Below are 20,156 nucleotides of genomic sequence, written 5' to 3' on the forward strand. Positions count from 1 at the left end.
TGCACATTCAGTGTACATGTTGTTAATTTCTTTAACACTAAAGCAGCTGAAACTGATTAACAACCCCCTGTGCTACTTAATTGACCTGGTCTGCGTTTCCCAAAAGCTTCGTAAGCCTAAGATGATCGTAGATCCATTGGTGGCAATGGGTTGATGTACTTAGGCTGCCCTGACCAGGAGTTTAATTGACTTGATTTACTCTGATTAAAAAGTGTTCCTTAAAATAGTTTTGAGCAGTGTGTGTGTGTGTGTATGTATGTATGTTAAAAAATTATTTTTAAAAAATGTAAATTTTAACTGCTTATTCAAATGTGGGGCCCGTTGTGACCGCACCAGTTTCACCCCCCATAAGGATGGCCCTGGGTAGGCCTAATAATATTTTTTTTAAAGATATGTAATTAGTGTTCTATTATGTTCAACCATTTTTTTCTTTAAAGCTCCACTTTATTTACATTGTTTTTTTTTTATCCATTAATGTTTTAGATTCAGAGCTACTAGTGTTTCTGACACAGAGTAAGTTTATTTTCCTTTCTCTCTGTATTTCTACTGTTGCTGCAGAACTGAGCAGTTGCATGTACTGTACATTACACATGCATTCAGCAGTGTCTCTGTTCACATAAAGATACAACCATTTTCTAAACTCTCTCTTGAACTTTGTGCATGCATTTTCAAAAGTCAAGCCTGCCCCTACACATGCATGTAATAATGTGTTTCACTCTTTCTCATGGTTTGCTGTGGTGGATACTTCAGCTCCCTGTATTAAAGGAATATTCAGCCTTTACTCCTCATGTCGTTCTAAATCGATGACTATGTGAGGGAGAAAAACACAAATGTGCTACTCTCTCTTTTCTTTTCCATGCATTTATTATAAATTGGAGTTTACAAGCTTCAAAAATATGTAAATGTGACTCGTGTGCACCAAAGTCATCCGATTTGAATTAAATGAGAACATAAATTTAATATGGTATCATGATAATATGGGTTTTGAACAACATGGGGGTTTCTTGAGCAAAAAGAAATTATGTTGTCAAAAATTGACATTTTTCTTGTAGTTCTGTTTGCATTGGTCATGGTCCCAATAACCATGTGTTGCTCTTGCACTAACATATCTCCATTTATCTATGTCATTCCTCTTTAACATCATACTGTCATTATTTATATATATATATATATATATATATAATACACATACATACTTTTTTTATCAAGAATTTCCTATTTTTGTGCCTTCAGGTCTCAGAGGAAGAGATGTGTTGTTATTTTCGATCTGGCTGTGATTGCACCTTTCCTTCTTCAGCTAAAAACGTTACAGCACTTGTAAACATACCTGTTTTTGTTTGTTGTTCAAAGGAGTATGAGTTTGATTGACATGCGTGATGAAGAGGATGAGATGGCGTACCTTCGGCCACACAGCCAATCACGACATGAGCTCCTACACAACCAGTACAACAAACTCAAAGAGGAGGAGGACCAGTGGCAGGACGTGAGTCATACAAACCCACACAAGCAATGTTTAATGAGCTCACACACACGAGTGTGTACATTCTCTGGCTTCTACATGTAGGACTTGGCTCGCTGGAAGAATCGGAGGAGAAGTGCATCTCAAGATTTGATCAAAAAGGAAGAAGAGAGGAAGATGATGGAGAAGCTAATGACAGCAGACGGAGGATCTGGCCATCGCAGGAAGAGCATCAAGACATACAAAGAAATCGTAGAGGAGAAGTGAGACACAAACTGAAATCTCTATCCCCTCCTGATTTAGCAGATCATGGGTTTAGTGAATATGAAGCATTGGTATTGAAATACAAAGTGCAAAATTGACTGCTTTTTAGTGAAGCAACCTTTTAGAATTGATCAAGGCTTAGGGTGACATCTTGACTAAAATACACCTTCTATGATGAGCATGTTTTAAATTTTTGGATTCAAATCAGCATATAAAAATAATTCGTAACACTGAAGACCAGATTAATGGCTGCTGAAATTTCAGCTTTGCATATTTAAATGAAAAAGAGTTATTTTGAATTGCAATAATATTTCACAGTATTACAGTTTTTGATTAAATAATACTTTGATTAATACGTAATACTTAATGAGCAACTGAGACTTCTTTTAAAAGCATTGAAATTCTTTAGTGTATGTAATATTTTGTTATTTCTTAGAATTTAAAAAAAATATATATATTTTTAGATTTTATAAATATAATATTTTTGTTCACCTAATAAAGCTTGTTTAGTGTGACCAGCCACCTACAGACCATTATGACTGTATGTCAAGGTTAGTAATTATGAAAAAATAGTTGACAATGCAGTGTTAGTACCCCAAAACTTTTTTCACAATTAAACATTTATCATTAATCTATATTGATTAATTAATTATCATTCTACTATGTAATTGACATTCTATTGATCTCACTCTTTGGCTTTCAGAGAGCGTAGGGAACAGGAACTACATGAACAATACTGTAAGGCCTCCACCCCAGAAGAGAAAGCAGCTGTGCTACAGCGCTATGCTCTCCGTTTCACCATCAGCGATGCCATATTGGAGAAACTCCAGCTCCCCAAACTGCCTTCTGCTGCTCCACCAATGCACACGTCACCACTTCATCAACCCGAGAAGAAGCTGACATGCACCACCTTAGTAGAAGCAGAGGTCCCAGAGCCTGAACAGACTACCCAAACACACCACAGTGGTTATACAGACCAGAAGACTGCACAAAAACAGGCACCAACCCCTGAACCATTACCTTCTGAGACCTCCAAAGCTCCAGAAGTCCTGTCAGCACCCACAAGAGTTCCTCCGGCTCCACTGAAGCCTGTACCCCTGATCACCCCAAAGCCCTACAGCCAGCCCAAATTCAGCCAAAGCCTCCACAAATCAGTGAAGGCAAGTATGACGTTCCTTGGACTGTAATATCTAAAGCAAATTCATTTAACAATGGCAAAAAGATTGGGTTGAATGGCTAGAGATGCTGAGATTTTCAAACTTTTAGGACCTCGAAGTGTGATAATCTTTCCAAAGTGATTATCTTACCATGTGATGATCTAAAAAAATATAAAGGCAGTTATAGACCTGTTTATATTGTATGAGAAAACACAAGGCAAAATGCTTTTTACAAAATTAAATATTTGACTTTTAAAATTTAAATATTTCTACTATACCTGAAGCCAAAGTAGAATTATAAACATAAAATGAAGCAAAATAATTAAATCAATTAATTAAAAGAGGTAAGTAAATGTACATCCATTTCATAAAATTCGATTTTATTCCCTCTCTTAATTTTTTTTGCGTAAAACACAACAGAAATTATCTTTCATAATGTATTTTTCCATATATTGAAAATGTATGAGACTGATGACGTTGTGGTTGCCATTGGCTTCCATTCTATGATAAAGACCAACCTAAACCTCTTGCTAGATACAGTAGCTCCTTATGAGTTTCACGCAAGAACGACGTGAAGGCAAGTTAATTATCTTAGAGGTTTAAGCTGATAATAATCAGCTTAAATAAATGTGTGGTGTTGTTTTTTTATTACAGAGTGATGGGCTGATCCGTGTGAACGGTGACAGCAGAGAGAGGGATGACAAAGATTCTATGTTGTGTCCTCAAATCAACGTCTCTTCCTCACCTCCAAAGCCAGATACTCAGAGTCAACAAAAGGAGGAGCTCATTGTTTTAGAAGCCTCAGAACACCAGCAAAACGTACAGACTTCCATTTCTGACAAGGAGAAAGAAGTCATAAAGGAGGGAAAAAAGTGTTCTCTTAGTCCTCAGGAAGAAGACACCTCAACTACACTGTTGCTGTCAGAACCAGAAGGTTGAGAATTCTAATATTAGCCACAGATTTTGTTGTGATGCAACAACATTCTTAGGCCGAGCTGATTGTTTATTGTAACGTTCAAAAATCAAAACTTCTTCCCCAGTACAAAAATAATTTTATTTTGATCATTAAAGGGATAATTCCATCCAAAATGAAAACCTGTGATCACTTGCTCACCCTCTGTAAACTGTATGCATCTCTTTCTTCTGTGGAACATAAAAGAAGATATTTAGAGAAATGTTACAGTGTTACAATGTTTTTAATTATTATTATAATTTTTTTTTTTTGGTCCATACAATGGCTGTGTCCGAAAGGTGAAAAATGATGACACAATCCTGTGCGTCCCATTTCATGATAGTTGAGCTTAAAAAATAAGGATGGCAATTTGTGTTTTATACATAGTTTGTGTACAATGTATGTTTCTGACCAACTCTTGATGTTATTTGTAGCGAGAAATTAGTATTATAGTTATTAAATATTCGCTTTTTTATCACCAAAGATTGGTGCCTTTGAGCACAAACACCTCCTGCTAGTCATTGTCTGATATGGCAGCAGGGCAACAAGTCCGCAGCCCAAGCTTTTGGACACAGCCAATGGAAGTCAATGGGCTACAGTTATGTTTCCTGACATTTTTCAAAATCTTCCACAAAACTAAGACATGCATACAGGTTTGGAATGGCAATAGGGTGAGTAAATAATGACATCATTTTCCTTTTTAGGTGGACTATCATTTTAAGTAGTGAAAGTAGTTCAATTTTTTGCATCTATTCACCTTAATATATTGACCCTAAGCTGCCCATATTTCACTTCAGCGACATCCATTACAGCAGGTGTTAAAATACTTAACCCTTTAGGGCAAATACATACAAATTCTAATTGAGCAAAAACATAAAGATGTGACTTGTTTAAAGCAGAGGTAGACTGAATCATTTTTATATTAACTTATAGTAGTTTCCTATTTCTTCAGGAAAGCAGCCAGTGCCTGACACAATGATGAAGCGCAGCTGTGTTGTTACAACAACCATAGTGACAGAACTCACTCAGACACACCCCGTCCCACCAACTGATGCGTCCAGCACCGAGCAGGTGGGCCTTGATTTCTCTCTCTTCAATTTTAATAAAACAATTATTCAATGATTTTCAAATACATCGGCTGATTCTTGAAGTTAGACCCTTGGGCTGGCTGAAAGTAAGCAATTAGTTAAGAGTAGTCTTTATTATTTTGTATGACATTATCTTGTTTAAATCTTTGAACTTAATACTTTATTCTTATTGGTCGGTGTCTTTGCATTCATGACTACTAAACTGTTTAACTGACCCAAATGTGTAATTTCCCATATAGTTGTATTAGTTTTATGTCCACAGTCTCATAAATAAAATATCCAAATAAATCATGAATAAAATTAAACCAGTTTGCCATGTAATGAGCAGGATGATGGACTGATAATTTTCTGACTGTATGTACAGCTGACTGTATATTATCCCGTAATTATTTATACAGCTAATTTTTGTCAGTGCTTAATACCTTAATAGCATACCTTTTAAAATGGAGGTGAATGTGCTATTGTCCCTGTTGAAAAAAAACAGTATATGCTGGATAGGTATGTTTTGATGCATGGCTGCTGGTTTGAGCTGGTTTAAGATGGTCTTTAGCTGGTCATAAGTAGCTGGTCTGGAGCTTGTCCCTAGCTGGTCATCATAAGCTTGTCGTAAGCAACTAACTCCTGCTCAGAACCAGCTCAAACCAGCTGCCATGCTTCAAAACATACCTAACCATCATATGCTGGATTTTCCAACAGGGGTGTATTCTATTGGAAACCTGCTTTTATTTAAATTTTGACTGTGAAAACAGGAATGACTTTCTTTTCATTCCCCTCAGCTCAATTCGGTCTATAGTTCATGTGATGTGAGTTCAACTGCCGAGTCAAGCAAGACTTCATGCTCGCTCTCATTGACAGGTAATACAACTCCACTTTAATCTTTCATAATGTGATGACCAAACGAATCCCTATTCCAACTTTCCCACTTTTAGTTGTTCGTTTAACTCCCCTAAATCCTCTTTTGGGGTTACCTTTCTTCCTGGTTTATGTTTTTCTATTTTTTTCTCTTGCTTTTTGTCTCTTTCATTGACTTCCCCTCTGTCATTTGGTGTGTGTGTGTGTGGGTCTGTTAGAGTCCTCACAAACCTCTAATAGCTCTAGATTACGCTGGGAGTTCTTCTCTCCAACAGGTAAAACCGATAGATTAACTAATCACACAGGGCTTCCTTCCCCACGAACAGCAAACGCTCCGTCTGCCCATCGCTGGTCATCTCTCGTTTGTCCGCCTCCTTTGACTACTCCTGTGGAGGTGCATTGTATAGTAAATGTTTGTCTGCTGAGGACATTATGAGGCACTACAGATTTATAAACTGGTTTTTGAGTGTAGAGGAGCATGGAGTAAGCTTATTCAGTTTAAACACTCTCACATCTTACCCCACTCTTTCCTTCTAAACATAGAGCTGAGTGCCATTTTGTCCTCATCAGGCATCCGTAGCATGGACCCATGGACATGTGTCAGCACTCTGTGACTATAGATTAGATTTCTTTAGTCGGATCATTGTACAGTCATGCACAGTAACTGAAATGAAGATGCTCTGCGTTATTGCTTTTTTCTGTTGTATTCATGTCTAGATTTACGACTCTCAGAGAATAGATCCTTCTTGTCTTTGCCTCTGCTTATGCCAGTTATTCATATCCATCTCAGGTGATAGAATCATAAGTGGGCAGCTACATAAAACAGAGTCCAAAATCAGTGATTGAATCCCTCAAACCATATTTGGAAGTGGTGAAGTATATAAATATAGTAACACAATGAGACCTGTTAAAATCTGATCATAATTGGACACAGGAGATCAATTGGAGATGCAAGTGAGTAATAATTATAATAATAACAAGGATCACCAGATGGATGTTAGTACCGGGTGTAAATAAAGACATCAAGTCTCAACTGTTTTTTCTTCTGAGTCATTTTAATGTTTAATACTCTGTTTACCTGTTTGAAATCCTATGGTGCTATTGCTTTCATTAGCACATGAAGAGATTTAGTATATGATGAGTTTCCCCTCTTCTTTCCTCCACAGAGGGGATTGACTACTCCATTGATTGTGTAAGTATTTAAGTAAGCCAAAATCTCACCCACTCTTCCTGAATCTCTCTTTATTTCCTCTTTCTGCATTTCCTTTCACTCTTCTTTTCCTTCGTTAGTCATTCATTGTAACATTTTGGTCATTTTGGCTGTTAGAGTACTGGCTTGATTGGAACAGATTGTCTGTGGCATGTTTGCTGTTGCACTGCTTTTCACTGAAGTTTCAGTGTATCGCACCAGTAGCTTTATGCTTTCAATACAGCGTGTCAAGTTCCAACACAAATAGTTAAAAAGTGTTGATGCATTCTGTTGCATTCATATTTTATATGAACTTTTATATTTATTTATACTTTTTTTTTTAATTAAAAAATTATATATATATAAAATAGCTTTGATTTAATTTTTATTTCAGTTTTTAGCTCTTCAACTTAAATTTTTGAAATCTTGTCAGCGGCAAAGTACCACTCAAATTGTTACTTTAACAAATCACAAAATAAAGTTTTGGCACGTTAACTGATTTTTAGTAATTGATCATTACTTATGCTCATACCTAGTAAGAACAGCATAGATGCACCCTGTCTTCTTACCTACTTTCCTTTATTTCCTTTCTGCTTCTGTGTGTGTGTTTGTGTGTATGTATGTGTGTACTTTGTGTGTGTGTGTGCGTGCGTGCGTGATCAGATTGAAACCCCAATGTCAAACCTTGCAAAAAGGGTTGATCACTGGACATGGGATCCTAATGAGGAGCGCAGACGACAGGAGAGGTGGCAGCAGGAGCAGGAACGCCTGCTGCAGGTACAGAAGCCAGCTCGGGGTTAGGTTTGTCTGAGAGAAGTGAGCACCTGCTGTTCTGTAGAGACAACTATCTCTGTTGTTGTGTTCTGGTTAGCAATTTACCATCTGTTCCTGTCTTCCCCTTCACATTCTCTCAAATCTATCACACTTTTTGTTGACTTTTGTATACGTGTGAAACACAAAAGGAGGAATTTTGAAGAATGTGTTGATTAGTCTTGTCCATGCCGTAACAATAATCTGGACTGATGACTGAAGCTTTCAATCTTCATAAAGGTCACAAAAGCACTTGGGTACTTATGTCTAATATACTAATACCTTTTTTTTTAATTACAGGTTTTATTCTCTTCCTATTTTTAATTGGCTAATAAATCAAATATACTGCTGAACAATAACAAATTTGTTTCATTCTATAATATTTTCCTAATGACAATTTTGTGATTTTAGATAATTTTTTTTCCATTTTTATCACAGAAGGCAGCAGTATAGTTTTTAAACTTATAATAATTCCTACTTCTATTAGCACTGCATGATTCATAACTTTATTAATTACATGGGGAGGTTTTGAAAAACACATAAACCATAAAGTTCATCAGTCATACGTTTCTGCTTTGTATTCAGCAATATCTGGATGCTTCTGGGATCAAGATTTTTTGTTAAGAAATTATTACTTATTTCTTATTAATACTATATTTCTATTTTATTTTTTTATTTTTTTAATCCTACACAAACTTTTTTCTATCTTTTTATAAAAAGTAGGCACTCAAAAATGTCAAGTAGTACTGTTCCTGTAGCTAATTTGGTAGAGCAATGTTAGGGGTTCGATTCCCCGGGAACACATGATAGGTAAAAATTGATAGCCTGAATGCACTGTAAGTTGCGTCTGTTAAATGCATAAATTTAATTTAATTTAATTTAAGTAAAGTGCGATAATAATAATATACCACAAATAATACAAAAAGTACAAATTATTGTCAAAAATGTTTACATTTCATAAATAGTTATCTTAGAGTTCCTCCATTTGACCCGAATAAAGTGTATCACAAAAATAATGATTCCCATTCGTTGTTATTGCATGAATAAGGGCAAACAGTACATTTTTCAGAATTTCTCCTTTTGTGCTCCACAGATAAAAGTAAAGTTATGCAGCTTGAAACAACATGAGGTTGAATAAATTATGACTGAAGTGAACTATATCTTTGATCCCTCTTTTTCTTTTTCTGAAGGAGAAATATCAGCGAGAGCAAGAGAAGCTGAAGGAGGAGTGGGAGAGAGCGCAGAGAGAAGTGGAAGAGGAGGAGAGGAGGCACCATGAAGAGGTATGTATTTGAACTGCTTCACATGAGCTCTAATTGGTTCTTGATGAGCACTAACTAGCTCTTAATCACTAGGAAAGGCGGATACTGGAGGAAACCGTGACCCCACTGACCCCTCGGACCTCAGGTTTATCATCCTGTATGGTGACAGATGCTCCGCCCCTCAGCCAGCCCTCTGCCCCACATGACACCATTGTCCTCTCCTTGGCTGACTGGGAAAGGAAACAGGAAATGTTGGAGAAAGAGGCACAGACAAACCAGAGTAACAGACTTACACACAGGTGGAGCACATACAAGTCCATTATAGTAACAAAACCTGCAAACATTTTCAATTACAATTTTAATATCAAATACAATTTATTTTCTGATTTTGATGTACTCTGGCAACCTATCACTTGAAAAGGTGTAATGGTCAAGTACAGATGTAGGTGTTGATATCATAACTCACACAGGATATGTCTGAATGGATGTTTCAGTGTTTAAATAACCTCTCTAGCCCTGATCAAGGAATCACACCGGCTCAGCAGAATGGTCAGAGAACTGAACCTCAGCAGAGCCAAACAGCTAAACCACAACTGCAGTTTATACAGGGTAAGACACAAACACTAGCCCTGGCTCAAAATGGATATTAATTTTCTTTGTTTCATACATTTTTGATCTACAAAAAAGAATAAAATAATAGACTGTAAAATGTCAAGTGAAGCAACCATCATGTAAAAAAGTAACTTTTCAAACACAATTTTCAACATGAATTAATATTATTATAATATTAATTAAATATCATGACCTTGATTTGGAGGACAGGATGTTTTTAGAAATAACAGGTCTTCTTTTAAAATATTTTTTATGTAATAAATTTGATATATTATTATTGTTAATATTATTTATTACTATAACACAACTATCTATGTAACAGAGTGTGTGTTTAAGTATGTTTGTGTGTGTACATTTTTTCATTAATACCAATTTTATTGAATGTACAGTGTACATTTAGGTACTGTATAATACTTATTAACTACATGTACTATATGATTAGGTTTAGGATCAGGGTTTGGCTTAGGGTTACTTGCACGTAATTGTGCATAATTTATTGTTATTATAATAGTAAATACATGTAACATGTAACAAGGACAGCTTAAAAGTGTTACCTAGAAAACACACTGGATACTCAATTAAAACACATGTTTTTTCTCTTTGTGTTATTACAGATGGCTCTTGGAGCTGTAAGTCTAAAGACAGACAAGAAGATTTGAAGAAAACCGCCTCATTGGATCGTAATCAGAGTCCACCTCAGAGCCAGACCACGAGGATGAGGAGGTGTGTGTGTGTGTGTGTCTGTTGTGGGAATGCATGTTGGCTTGCATACACTCATGTGTGCCAAAATGCTGCTTGGCTTTGCTATGAGTGGAGGATGTTTTAAAGATCAGATCACATGAGTTTTTTTTTTTCTGGCACATGGAACATTTCTGCATATGACTTGCTTTCACAGTAGTGTGTCTCTGTGCTTGTGTGTATGTGTGTATGTGTGTGCGGCTGCTGGCAGGACTGGGTCGTATGAAAATGTATTAGAGACACACCCATCAAAATCACCCACACCATCACAAGACACGCCACCTCCATCACCCAGCAGGTATGAGCCTTCCCTCCAACACATACTCAATCACATGGAGATACATGTGTGTGTATGTGGAGGCTTCGAAAGCATTTGTGCGCTTCACCCATACACGGTGATTACGTCATGCTGTTGAACTGGTCTGTAAGATTTCTTGCATTTAATTTAAATGCAAAAATATCGGTTTAAAGGAACAATTCCCCCAGAAAGGAATATTTGCTAAAACCTTACTCATCCTCATACCTTCCAAGATGTAGATGAGTTTGTTTCTTCATTGGAACAGATTTAGAGAGATGTAGCATTGCATCACCTGCTGCAGTGAATGGGTGCCGTCAGAATGAGTCAAACAGCTGATAAAAACATCACAATAATGTACAAGTAATCCATGCTTCAGTCCTTCAATTGGCACCTTGTGAAGTGAAAAGCGGTGTGTTTAAAGTTTTATTTCAACTTTAAACCATTGCTTCTGAACAGAATACATCCATAAGCCATAATAACACTTCCAACCCCAAAAGTCCAACCACTGTTGTTTTCTCACATGAAAACCCACAAACATATTTGTTTAGAACTGATTTTGCTTGTAAATGTTGCTCGATCCATGCATATCACTCTCCTGAATCAGATAAGACAACTGTTTCCCTGAAGAAATGTTTTGCAATTACATTGCAATTACAAACACACATCTTTTCACTTCACAAAGACATTCATTGATGGACAAAAGCTGTTTGGATTACCTGTGGATTATAGTAATGCTTTTATCAGCTGTTTAGACTCTAATTCTCACGGCAGCCATTCACTGCAGAGGACTCATTGGTGAGCAAGTAATGTAATGCTGCATTTTTCGTAAATCTTTTCAGACGGAGAAACAAATTCACTCACATCTGGAGGGTGAGTGAAGTTTCAGCATATTTATAATTTTAGGTGAACGACTCCTTAGTTTAATGCATCCAATTGAAATTTAGGTTCAGCATATGATGATCCAAGTTGTGCCACCATGATAATAAGGCATAACCATTGCTTTCATTTCAGTAGTTACATAATCATGCTAAATGCTTTGCGCACAGTCCTATTTATTTAAATTCCGTGCCTTTATTGCATTTGTTACCTCTCTAAAGTCTTTTTTTTATAATTGCTTTTCATTTAAGACCTGACAAGAAAAGATTGTTAAATGATAAAAAGTTTCACCTTAATATATGGCTTTATATGGCGCCCTCTGCAGGTCAGTAAGTGGAAAGAAGCTTTGCTCCAGTTGTGCACATCCATTGGGTAAAGGAGCAGCTATGATCATTGAAAGCTTGGGGTTGTACTTCCACATTCAGTGTTTTAAGGTAAAACTTAGACACTTTTGGCTCGGTGTGTGCGTAAGAAACTTGTGCATCCTCTTTAATCATTATCTGATGTGTTCTAGTGTGGCATTTGTAAAGGGTTACTTGGAGACACAAGTGCTGGAACTGACGTCAGAATTCGAAATGGACTTCTTAATTGTCAAGAATGCTACATAAAATCAAGAGGTGAGGCTTAATGTGTTTTAATTGCATCTTTAACGTGATCCTTAATGTGCAGGTTACTGTAATTCCCTTTATTCTGTATTTTGTATCATAAACAGGAAAATCTATGATCAAAATCTTAATGACATTAGCTTTTAATCATTTTAATAATTTCTTCAACTATGGGGCCTGTTGACTTTTAGAAAATTAACCCCTTTAAACACTTTTCACAATCTCACTAGTTCATTTGTTGATGTATACGTAAATCAAATGAGTTTTCTGTCAAGTCTTCACCACGTTTCAGATTTTGTATTATGATTAATAATATTCTGTGGTGGAAATAAAATAAACTCCTTTGCCTTGCTTAGTCTAATTTTACTGCTAGCATTTTATTTATCCTAAATACAATTAAATGTTATTATAAAATGTATTGTTTTAATATAATTACAATTTAATACGATTTTCAAAATGTTTACATAATTTGACAAAAAAATATAAAAATAGTCCGGCAAAGTAGTATTTGTATTGATTTTTCTTTTTCTTCACACATCACACGAGATATTTCATATCAATCAGAAATAATTTTAAGTAACAATTTACCATAAAATATATTTTAGAGTAAAAATGTATCATGGTTTAATGCTATTTTCACGTTTTTTTTTATTTTCTTATTTTAAGAATGAACATCTGGCACTAGTAAAAGGTTAAAACAAGCCTAAACATATTTTCAGGACATTTTTAATGTGCTCCTTCTTTGCAGCTGCTGGCCAGCCAACAACATTGTGATGCCTCTGCACTTCTGACAAAGAAATGGAACTGAATTCAGGTTAAACCGACCCAGGACCATACCCAAGAAGAACGGATTTTACGTTTATACCATGTTTTCCTTACAGCACAATCAAGCATAGACATTAAAGTCAAAAATCAGGAATCAAGGACACCTGATGGGTTTTACTCTGGACTTTCTTTGACTGTCATTGTGCTCGATGAAAAACAACTTTATCGCTTACATGATAAAAAGTCCATGAGATATTAATGCGATTACAGAGACTACAGCAAGTCTGTTCATACTGGTAGTTTTACACTTTAGAAATGAGAAGTAACAGTACTTTACCTCACAGTGGCCATGTTACACACATCTCAATAGCAATAAGGCCAGAAACATACTTTACACAAATGCAGATGGATGTGTCAATATCAAACCTCAGTTCTAAAGGCTGAGATAGACATCAGTCAAATGCCTGTGCCATTAACCCCAAAAATATCTAGGTAGCTGTTAACACTCTCACAACACTTGTCAGTGGGGCAGTATCTTTTCTAAATGTCCTAACATGTACCTTAAAGGTACTTATAATATTTTGAGAGTGTATAAACAATATAAAAAACTAAAATCACGATTCTCTTGAAACTGTTGCTTCATGAGAGAGAAAACTGATTTGAAGAAGCCAGTGGGTCAAGGCTTACTACATCATTCTGGGAGCAAAAAGCGTCTTTTGCCATTGACAGCCATTCAAAAGTAGCATTGTATTCTGACTAAATAAGCAAGTCGAGGCTGTAAACATTGGACCACCATTTTTTGGAGGGGGTTTGTAATGGTCTTTTTATTTAAAGGAATTAAATAATTAAAGGATTCTTAAAAAATATGAACGAAATAAGAATTGCGTAGTAAGAAAAATGTTAATTTTTTGTAAGTTATCTATTTGGACAGTTTGGAAATATTTTTATTTAAAAATGTACCACCATTCACTCTTATTCATATGCCTAGGTAAAAATTGGCAACATCATTCAGAATGGCAAAACTGGATATTATTGTTTCAAATATTAAATGTTTAGCTGCTTACCTTGCGCTCTTTTACTGTTCGTTATCTGTGCACAGTCAATGCAGCATGAATTTGTCTTGATGTTTTTTCAACATCAAGAATATCACCTGTTGTCTCTGGTGGTTAAGGCACTTAAGCAATTAATAAATGGCAGATATTACATGTTCATGTTTTATATGTTTATAAGTGAAATCGACGTAATAGTTTAGTATACTCACTACTGAGGGTGCATAGCTAGAATCATCTACTTTCACATAATTGTCTAGAGTATGTTTTGGGCCTAACACCACTGACACGAAATTATAAACTTCCACAAATTAACTACATATTGACTACAACTGTTCATGAGTATCACTCAAGTCCTTGCAGGAATACAGTGTAACATGGGCACTGTAATGTAGAGTGAGACTGAATCCATTTCCATTGTGAGGAATATAAGGTAGCAAATGTCCGGTTTTCTTTTCAAGAAAATTAAGCATTATTAATAATCTCAGTTTTTGTAAAGGTCTTGCCGGTATGTCACACATGTTTTCAAATGTTCCACTAACAGACGACTGCATAATGTGCAACTCTTAGGCCTAGCTGATTCGTCCTGATGCCTTAACTGACAACGTGAAATAAATACAGATAAGATTGTCCATCACTTTTTTCATTTACGTTTTGAAAACATGAACTGGAGTGGTTTTGATTGAAATGTTCTGTTCCTTCCTCCGTTTCTCATCACCTGTTTTTTCTTGTTTGATAAGTGAGGGGTTTGATACTTTATTTGTGCAGTATTGTTTAACAGCATGTTGCTAATGTGTAGATCTAACATTTCCATTTGATTTTTTCTAAATTTGTTAGTAATATTTAAGTTTTGCTCTGCAGTTGAATAGTAAAAAGATTGCATGATCCCAGAAACTTTCCTTGATTAAGCTTTACATTACAATGTCAATGTACAATTACTAAAAAGTAATAACATTAACTCTTCAAAGCAGCTCTGCATAATCAGAAGTATATTATGTAATAACACTGTAATGTAAAGTGTAACCCTTTTCTTTTTTTTCTTTTTTTTTTTCTTTAAATATTCCTTTAATGTATTCTGTTGCCTTTTTCTCTTCTGCGATGTTGTGCCTTAGAAATGCGCTCCTAGATAACGTCTAGTGTCGGCCACCCTTGCATCCAAAGCTTCAAGTTATCAGTGTGCACTGATGAGAGTATTATGCATATGCACTGAGCACTCTGCTTTCACCCTTGTACTTTATTCAAACACTATGAATGTGCAAACAAGAGATTTAAAAATGAAACTAACACCCTCTGTAAACTTCACTTATGTCATGTGAATTAAGAGATGTAAAATTGTTAAATATATCTATATTTATCTAAATCTACTGGAAAGGATTGCAATCCTAAATGTCACCAAAATATCAAATTCAACAACGAGGACAGCTTGTATTCAGAAACACTAGCATATAATTCCTGCTGTTTTAACTTCTGCTTATGCTTTCTGGTAATATTTGAGATTTAAAGACATTGTTATTTAGATGCGGGGGTTTTTGATCGTTGCTTGTATATTGTTTGTTTTATTTCGTGACATTGTTGGAATATGAACTGAAACTGAAGGAGGGCAATAATTACTGGAAAGAGTAGCCAAGGATGAGTGAGATGTGTGTGACACATAACATCATATTCTGTATTTATTATACCATTAAAAAAAAAAATAGTGATATAAGACAACCTACAAGACGCTGAAATGCAATGGCTTTTATAGCAAGTGTATGTTTTTAAATAAACTGTAATAAACTATTTTAAATGCACTAGTGTTTGACCCACATGCTACTGTTTGTGACTGTAATAGGAGCCCGAATTAAGTGGTAAATAATTTTTTCCAATGTAATTTCAAAAAAGAATGTTGCTCTGTTTATGTTAGTTGTTAATCTAAATATTTGTTATTATAAATAACTGGAGCTAACATATTTTCCAGAACAAAAAGCAGTAAAAGATTGCATGTTTACTGATTATATGACACTTCTACTATCCACTTTCTCTTTTTGCATTTGAATAAAATTAAAAAAGATACGTTTCCCATACTTGCAAAATGTATACAAAAGTTCCCTAAGCATTATAGGTATTACTTGTCAATAAATAGACCAATGCATTATTAATTTCCTATTTGCATGAGATCCTAACAGATAAATAACATAAATGAGGTAATCAAATGGCACTATAGCGATCTAGACAGTGGGTTCTGATGTTTGAACTGGCACATCATGTCTTTCATTGCTCAACACATGCAGGCAGTGGTTGCACAGTGAGTTTGGTGACCTCTTGACCTCTGTGTTTCAAGAGAAGAGACCCCAAACAAGGGCAGTTGGTCTGGGGCCTGATCCTCTCGGAGACTGCTGGTGTCCTGTTTGTGGTCTGGGTTTAGGGTAAGAGTGGGTTGTGTGCTGTCTGGGTCAGGGACTGTCATCGTTTTGGAGCTGTCATGGGAAGGTGAACTGTTCACTTTGGAAGATGACTCGGTCCATGTAGCTGCACGCTCCTGTTTGCGAAATTTCGCGCGTCTGTTCTGGAACCAGACCTAAATAAAATAAAATAAAATAAACCCATTTAATGAATCAATACTTCAAAATGTACCTGACCTAATTAAATCCAGTCAACAGATACATTATTTTGCCAAAAGTATTGGGCATCCCCCTTCTAATGAAAAGGTTTGACTACTTTAATAATTTCTATGAGTATTATTTTTTAATGTTTTAATACATGAATTATGTTTCCATAGTGTTGCAACAGTTTTGGAAGGGTCTAAAATGGCTGTACCCATATGTACAGGTCATTGGTGTTTGGTGATGAGTTTTTGTCTCAAGGTCTGTATTTAATGTCACACCAGTGGCAGGCAAATCAATCATTTCTTTTTGAACCCTGCTTTATTCACAGAGGCATTGTCATGAATAGAAAAGGGTCCTATCCAAACTGTTGCTATAAAACTAGAACCACACAATTCCCTACAATATCATTATATGCTGAAACATTTAACATTGTACTCATGGAAATGACTTATGGAAAATACTTCTAATGAAATAGTCAAACCTGTTCATTAGAATTCGGGCTTTCCAAAACTTTTGGCAAAGGGGATCTTATGTATCTTAGAACCCAAAAAGAGCATAGACAGTTGAAGAATGATCAGAGCAGAAGCTCCGATACCTGAACTCGAGCTTCAGTAAGATGGATCTCCTGCGCGAGCCCCTCTCGGGTGTAGATGTCTGGATAATGAGTCTGTGCGAACACGCGCTCGAGCGCTTTCAGCTGCGCGCTGGTGAAGATGGTGCGCACGCGCCTTTGTTTGCGTCTCTCCTGGACACCTCGTTCGTAAGGCAGAAGATTATGATGAACTGGAAATTGAATTAAATTCTAATTAAACACAAATATATATTTTATATTGCAGTAACTGTTTACGCCCTTCAAAAGTTTGGGGTCGGTAAGATTTTTTAAAAGGCTCTTATTTTAAAGATACAGTAAAACAGCAATATTGTGAAATATTGTAACAATTTGAAATAACCGTTTTCTATTTTAATAGATTTTAAAATATAATTAATGAGATAGCGAGAGCTGAATTTTCCACAACCATTACGCCAGTCTTTAATGCCTCATGATCTTTCAGAAATCAGTCGCCAATTCGGAATTTTGTGCATTTATTAATTTATTATACACTTTTCAAAATGAGCGATAAGACAACCAACAAGAAGCTAAAATGGAATGGCTTTTGTAGGCTAGCTAATTTGTGTTTTTAGACGATATAATAGGCTTCATTGTTTTAAATGCACTTAAACTGCATTTGACCAAATGCTTCTTTAACACTTAAAAAAAAAGTATTAATATGCTACATAAGGGAACTTTTTAATAATTAAACATTGTAATATTAATGTATTGGTGCTCAAGAAACATTTATTTATCTAATTTCTGCATGATACGTCGATGAATGTAAAGTTTAAAAGTAGTACAATATTTATTTGAAATTTTTGATCAATTGCTGAACAAAAGTATAGGCTACTATTAGTGTCTGTAAAATAAATGTACAAATATTTTTTCCCTGCAAATGGTGTAGCCAAATCAAATACCATCCTTAATAAATCTGAAAAATGGGATTAAAGCATAAACTAACCTGTTATGAAGCGTGAGGGTTGGTGAGAGCCAGGTGCAAGGAAATGGCAACTGGTTGTGTTTCCCAGATTGCACCTGTTATATTGAAAACTGAAGGGCTGACTGCAGGAGCTGAACTCCGTGGAGCGGCCAGAAGCTCGGCCAGTGTCCATCCCGGACTCGTACCCAGGAGACGTCAGGTAGCTGTACTCCATCACTATTGCAACTCTCGCGAAGTCTCTTCGATGTCCTCGGAACTGTTCTCATGTGAGGGCTCTGTGGCTTTTATTAGCCCTGGAGTTTAGTTGATTAAATCGGTCACTGACACGTGGCGGTGGGGCTCATTGTATTATGTTTTTGACATGTCTCTCCATCATCTCTGCCTCCACCTGCATCATATCAGCCAGCAGTTTAAGAAATGCATTACCATATCCCTTTACAGCTAAAACTATTTATTTATTTATTTTTGGGGGGATTTTGCACTATTGCATTAAAACATTTTTTTTATAATAATAATAATGAAAACATTTCTCAAAGGTCCACACCTCTGATGCCAGGTGATATATATATATATTTTTTACAATTACCGTTATGAAATATGTTTGTGATTTTTCTCAATTAAATATTAAAAGGACATTTTTACCCTACAACTTCTAAAGTTATTAAAAGTTATTAAAGTAATTACTCATTAGTATTAATATACCCTGCTCACGATGACAATTTAAAAACAGGCTAATTAGAGTTTTTTTTATTTTATATATATATATATATATATATATATATATATATATATATATATATATATATATATATATATATATATATATATATATATATATATATATATATATATTATAGCCACTATTATTATTAGGCCTACTTAATAGAATAGAATAGAATAGAATAGAATAGAATAGCATTTTATCAAAATCTGATAAATCAGGAATTATCTATGCTTGCTTTTAATGGTTAAAGTTTCTTGTATCCTTTCTTCCTGATTCTTACAGCACATTTTCGTGGTTCTATGCCCGCTTCAGATTGGGTTTCTGTGCCTTCATCGCGTACGCTATGTCTGAAGCTTTAGCCGTTTTGATTGTATTCATAATATGTGTTCTTACTTACTTTGAACCTTGCATGCCATTTGACATGAGCTCAACCCGTTATTGTGTCTACTAAGTGTATATGTAGGTGGAAAAGAAAGACAGGAGATGATAGAGTGGGTTTTGATGCAAATATCCACGACGCTTTGTGCTCAACAAGCGAGTATCACGTTGAGCTGCTCAAAGGATTGGCGAGTGCACACCCATCCATCATAACGTTATGAGAGCACCAGGCCTACACAAGAGCACCAGCTGAACAATAAAACATACACGCTGCTATGATTAGTCGGGTTTGGCGGATACCATTCGCCTACCAGCGCTTTTAAAAGAGACATCTGCGTACATGTGAATCTGCCACAGGCGCATTACAGCTTAACAATAGCTTTCCAATAATATCAAATAATAAATCACATTATTTTGTTACAGAGTGCATGATATTATTATTAATCAAAATATGAATTGTTGCACTGAAAAGGGGACTGGTCCATAAACAAGTCTGATTGTTTAATATACGCTTAATTTGCTTAATAAATCACTTTCCACACACTGACCCAGCGCTGGGCTGCCAATATGACTTGGGTAAAACAAGTTGATTTAAACGTTTTAGATTAATGATCCGACATCCGGGCTATGTCTGAAAACTACTACTGGATAGAAAAAGCAAGCAATTATTTTTTGTGTAAAAAATGAACACAAGTATAATTATGTTTTTCTTCTTTTTGTTATTTCAAAAATCTATCTATCTTTAGGACATTATGCGTTCTTTTGACCTGGAACTTTTTCAAAATAGGCTAGATACCTTTATTGTAGAAAAAAAAAATACTGTAATATAATATTATTCTAAATAATATAACTTAATTTAATAATATTATTAGTTAGGAAAGTGCAATTATTTATTTATATATTATTTTACACCTTGAACAATGAGAAAGTAGCATACAACTACATAAAAAAAATCTATATC

At 35.4% G+C, this 20,156-nt stretch overlaps 2 protein-coding genes across 7 annotated transcripts in view; one reads left to right on the forward strand and one right to left on the reverse strand.

Annotated features, from left to right (window-relative positions):
• The window catches only part of limch1a (LIM and calponin homology domains 1a), a 50,431-nt gene extending 34,665 nt beyond the window's left edge, over positions 1 to 15,766 (forward strand). For 4 of the 6 annotated variants that reach the window (XM_026203919.1, XM_026203923.1, XM_026203924.1 and 1 more), the window contains 17 exons: positions 484 to 513; positions 1,351 to 1,483; positions 1,565 to 1,722; positions 2,427 to 2,883; positions 3,535 to 3,814; positions 4,785 to 4,903; positions 5,697 to 5,775; positions 6,939 to 6,964; positions 7,625 to 7,738; positions 8,962 to 9,054; positions 9,127 to 9,332; positions 9,548 to 9,642; positions 10,260 to 10,368; positions 10,595 to 10,681; positions 11,883 to 11,991; positions 12,072 to 12,174; positions 12,911 to 15,766. In XM_026203919.1, the coding sequence (XP_026059704.1) occupies positions 484 to 513; positions 1,351 to 1,483; positions 1,565 to 1,722; positions 2,427 to 2,883; positions 3,535 to 3,814; positions 4,785 to 4,903; positions 5,697 to 5,775; positions 6,939 to 6,964; positions 7,625 to 7,738; positions 8,962 to 9,054; positions 9,127 to 9,332; positions 9,548 to 9,642; positions 10,260 to 10,368; positions 10,595 to 10,681; positions 11,883 to 11,991; positions 12,072 to 12,174; positions 12,911 to 12,936 (2,224 nt within the window). In that variant the 3' untranslated portion in view covers positions 12,937 to 15,766. The remainder of the gene's footprint in view (positions 1 to 483; positions 514 to 1,350; positions 1,484 to 1,564; positions 1,723 to 2,426; positions 2,884 to 3,534; positions 3,815 to 4,784; positions 4,904 to 5,696; positions 5,776 to 6,938; positions 6,965 to 7,624; positions 7,739 to 8,961; positions 9,055 to 9,126; positions 9,333 to 9,547; positions 9,643 to 10,259; positions 10,369 to 10,594; positions 10,682 to 11,882; positions 11,992 to 12,071; positions 12,175 to 12,910) is intronic. The other 2 variants (XM_026203920.1, XM_026203921.1) reach the window with 2 other exon arrangements.
• A 467-nt stretch (positions 15,767 to 16,233) lies between these two features.
• LOC113043957 (paired mesoderm homeobox protein 2B-like) lies at positions 16,234 to 18,337 on the reverse strand. Its single transcript, XM_026203509.1, has 3 exons — positions 18,115 to 18,337; positions 17,157 to 17,344; positions 16,234 to 16,533 (listed from the first exon to the last, which is right to left on the reverse strand). Exons 1-3 carry the CDS (start codon positions 18,305 to 18,307, stop codon positions 16,234 to 16,236), a joined length of 681 nt encoding a protein of 226 aa, XP_026059294.1. The 5' UTR covers positions 18,308 to 18,337.
• Positions 18,338 to 20,156: the final 1,819 nt, after the last annotated feature.

The sequence above is a fragment of the Carassius auratus genome, chromosome 26 (genome assembly GCF_003368295.1).
Source record: "Carassius auratus strain Wakin chromosome 26, ASM336829v1, whole genome shotgun sequence".
NCBI lineage: Eukaryota > Metazoa > Chordata > Actinopteri > Cypriniformes > Cyprinidae > Carassius > Carassius auratus.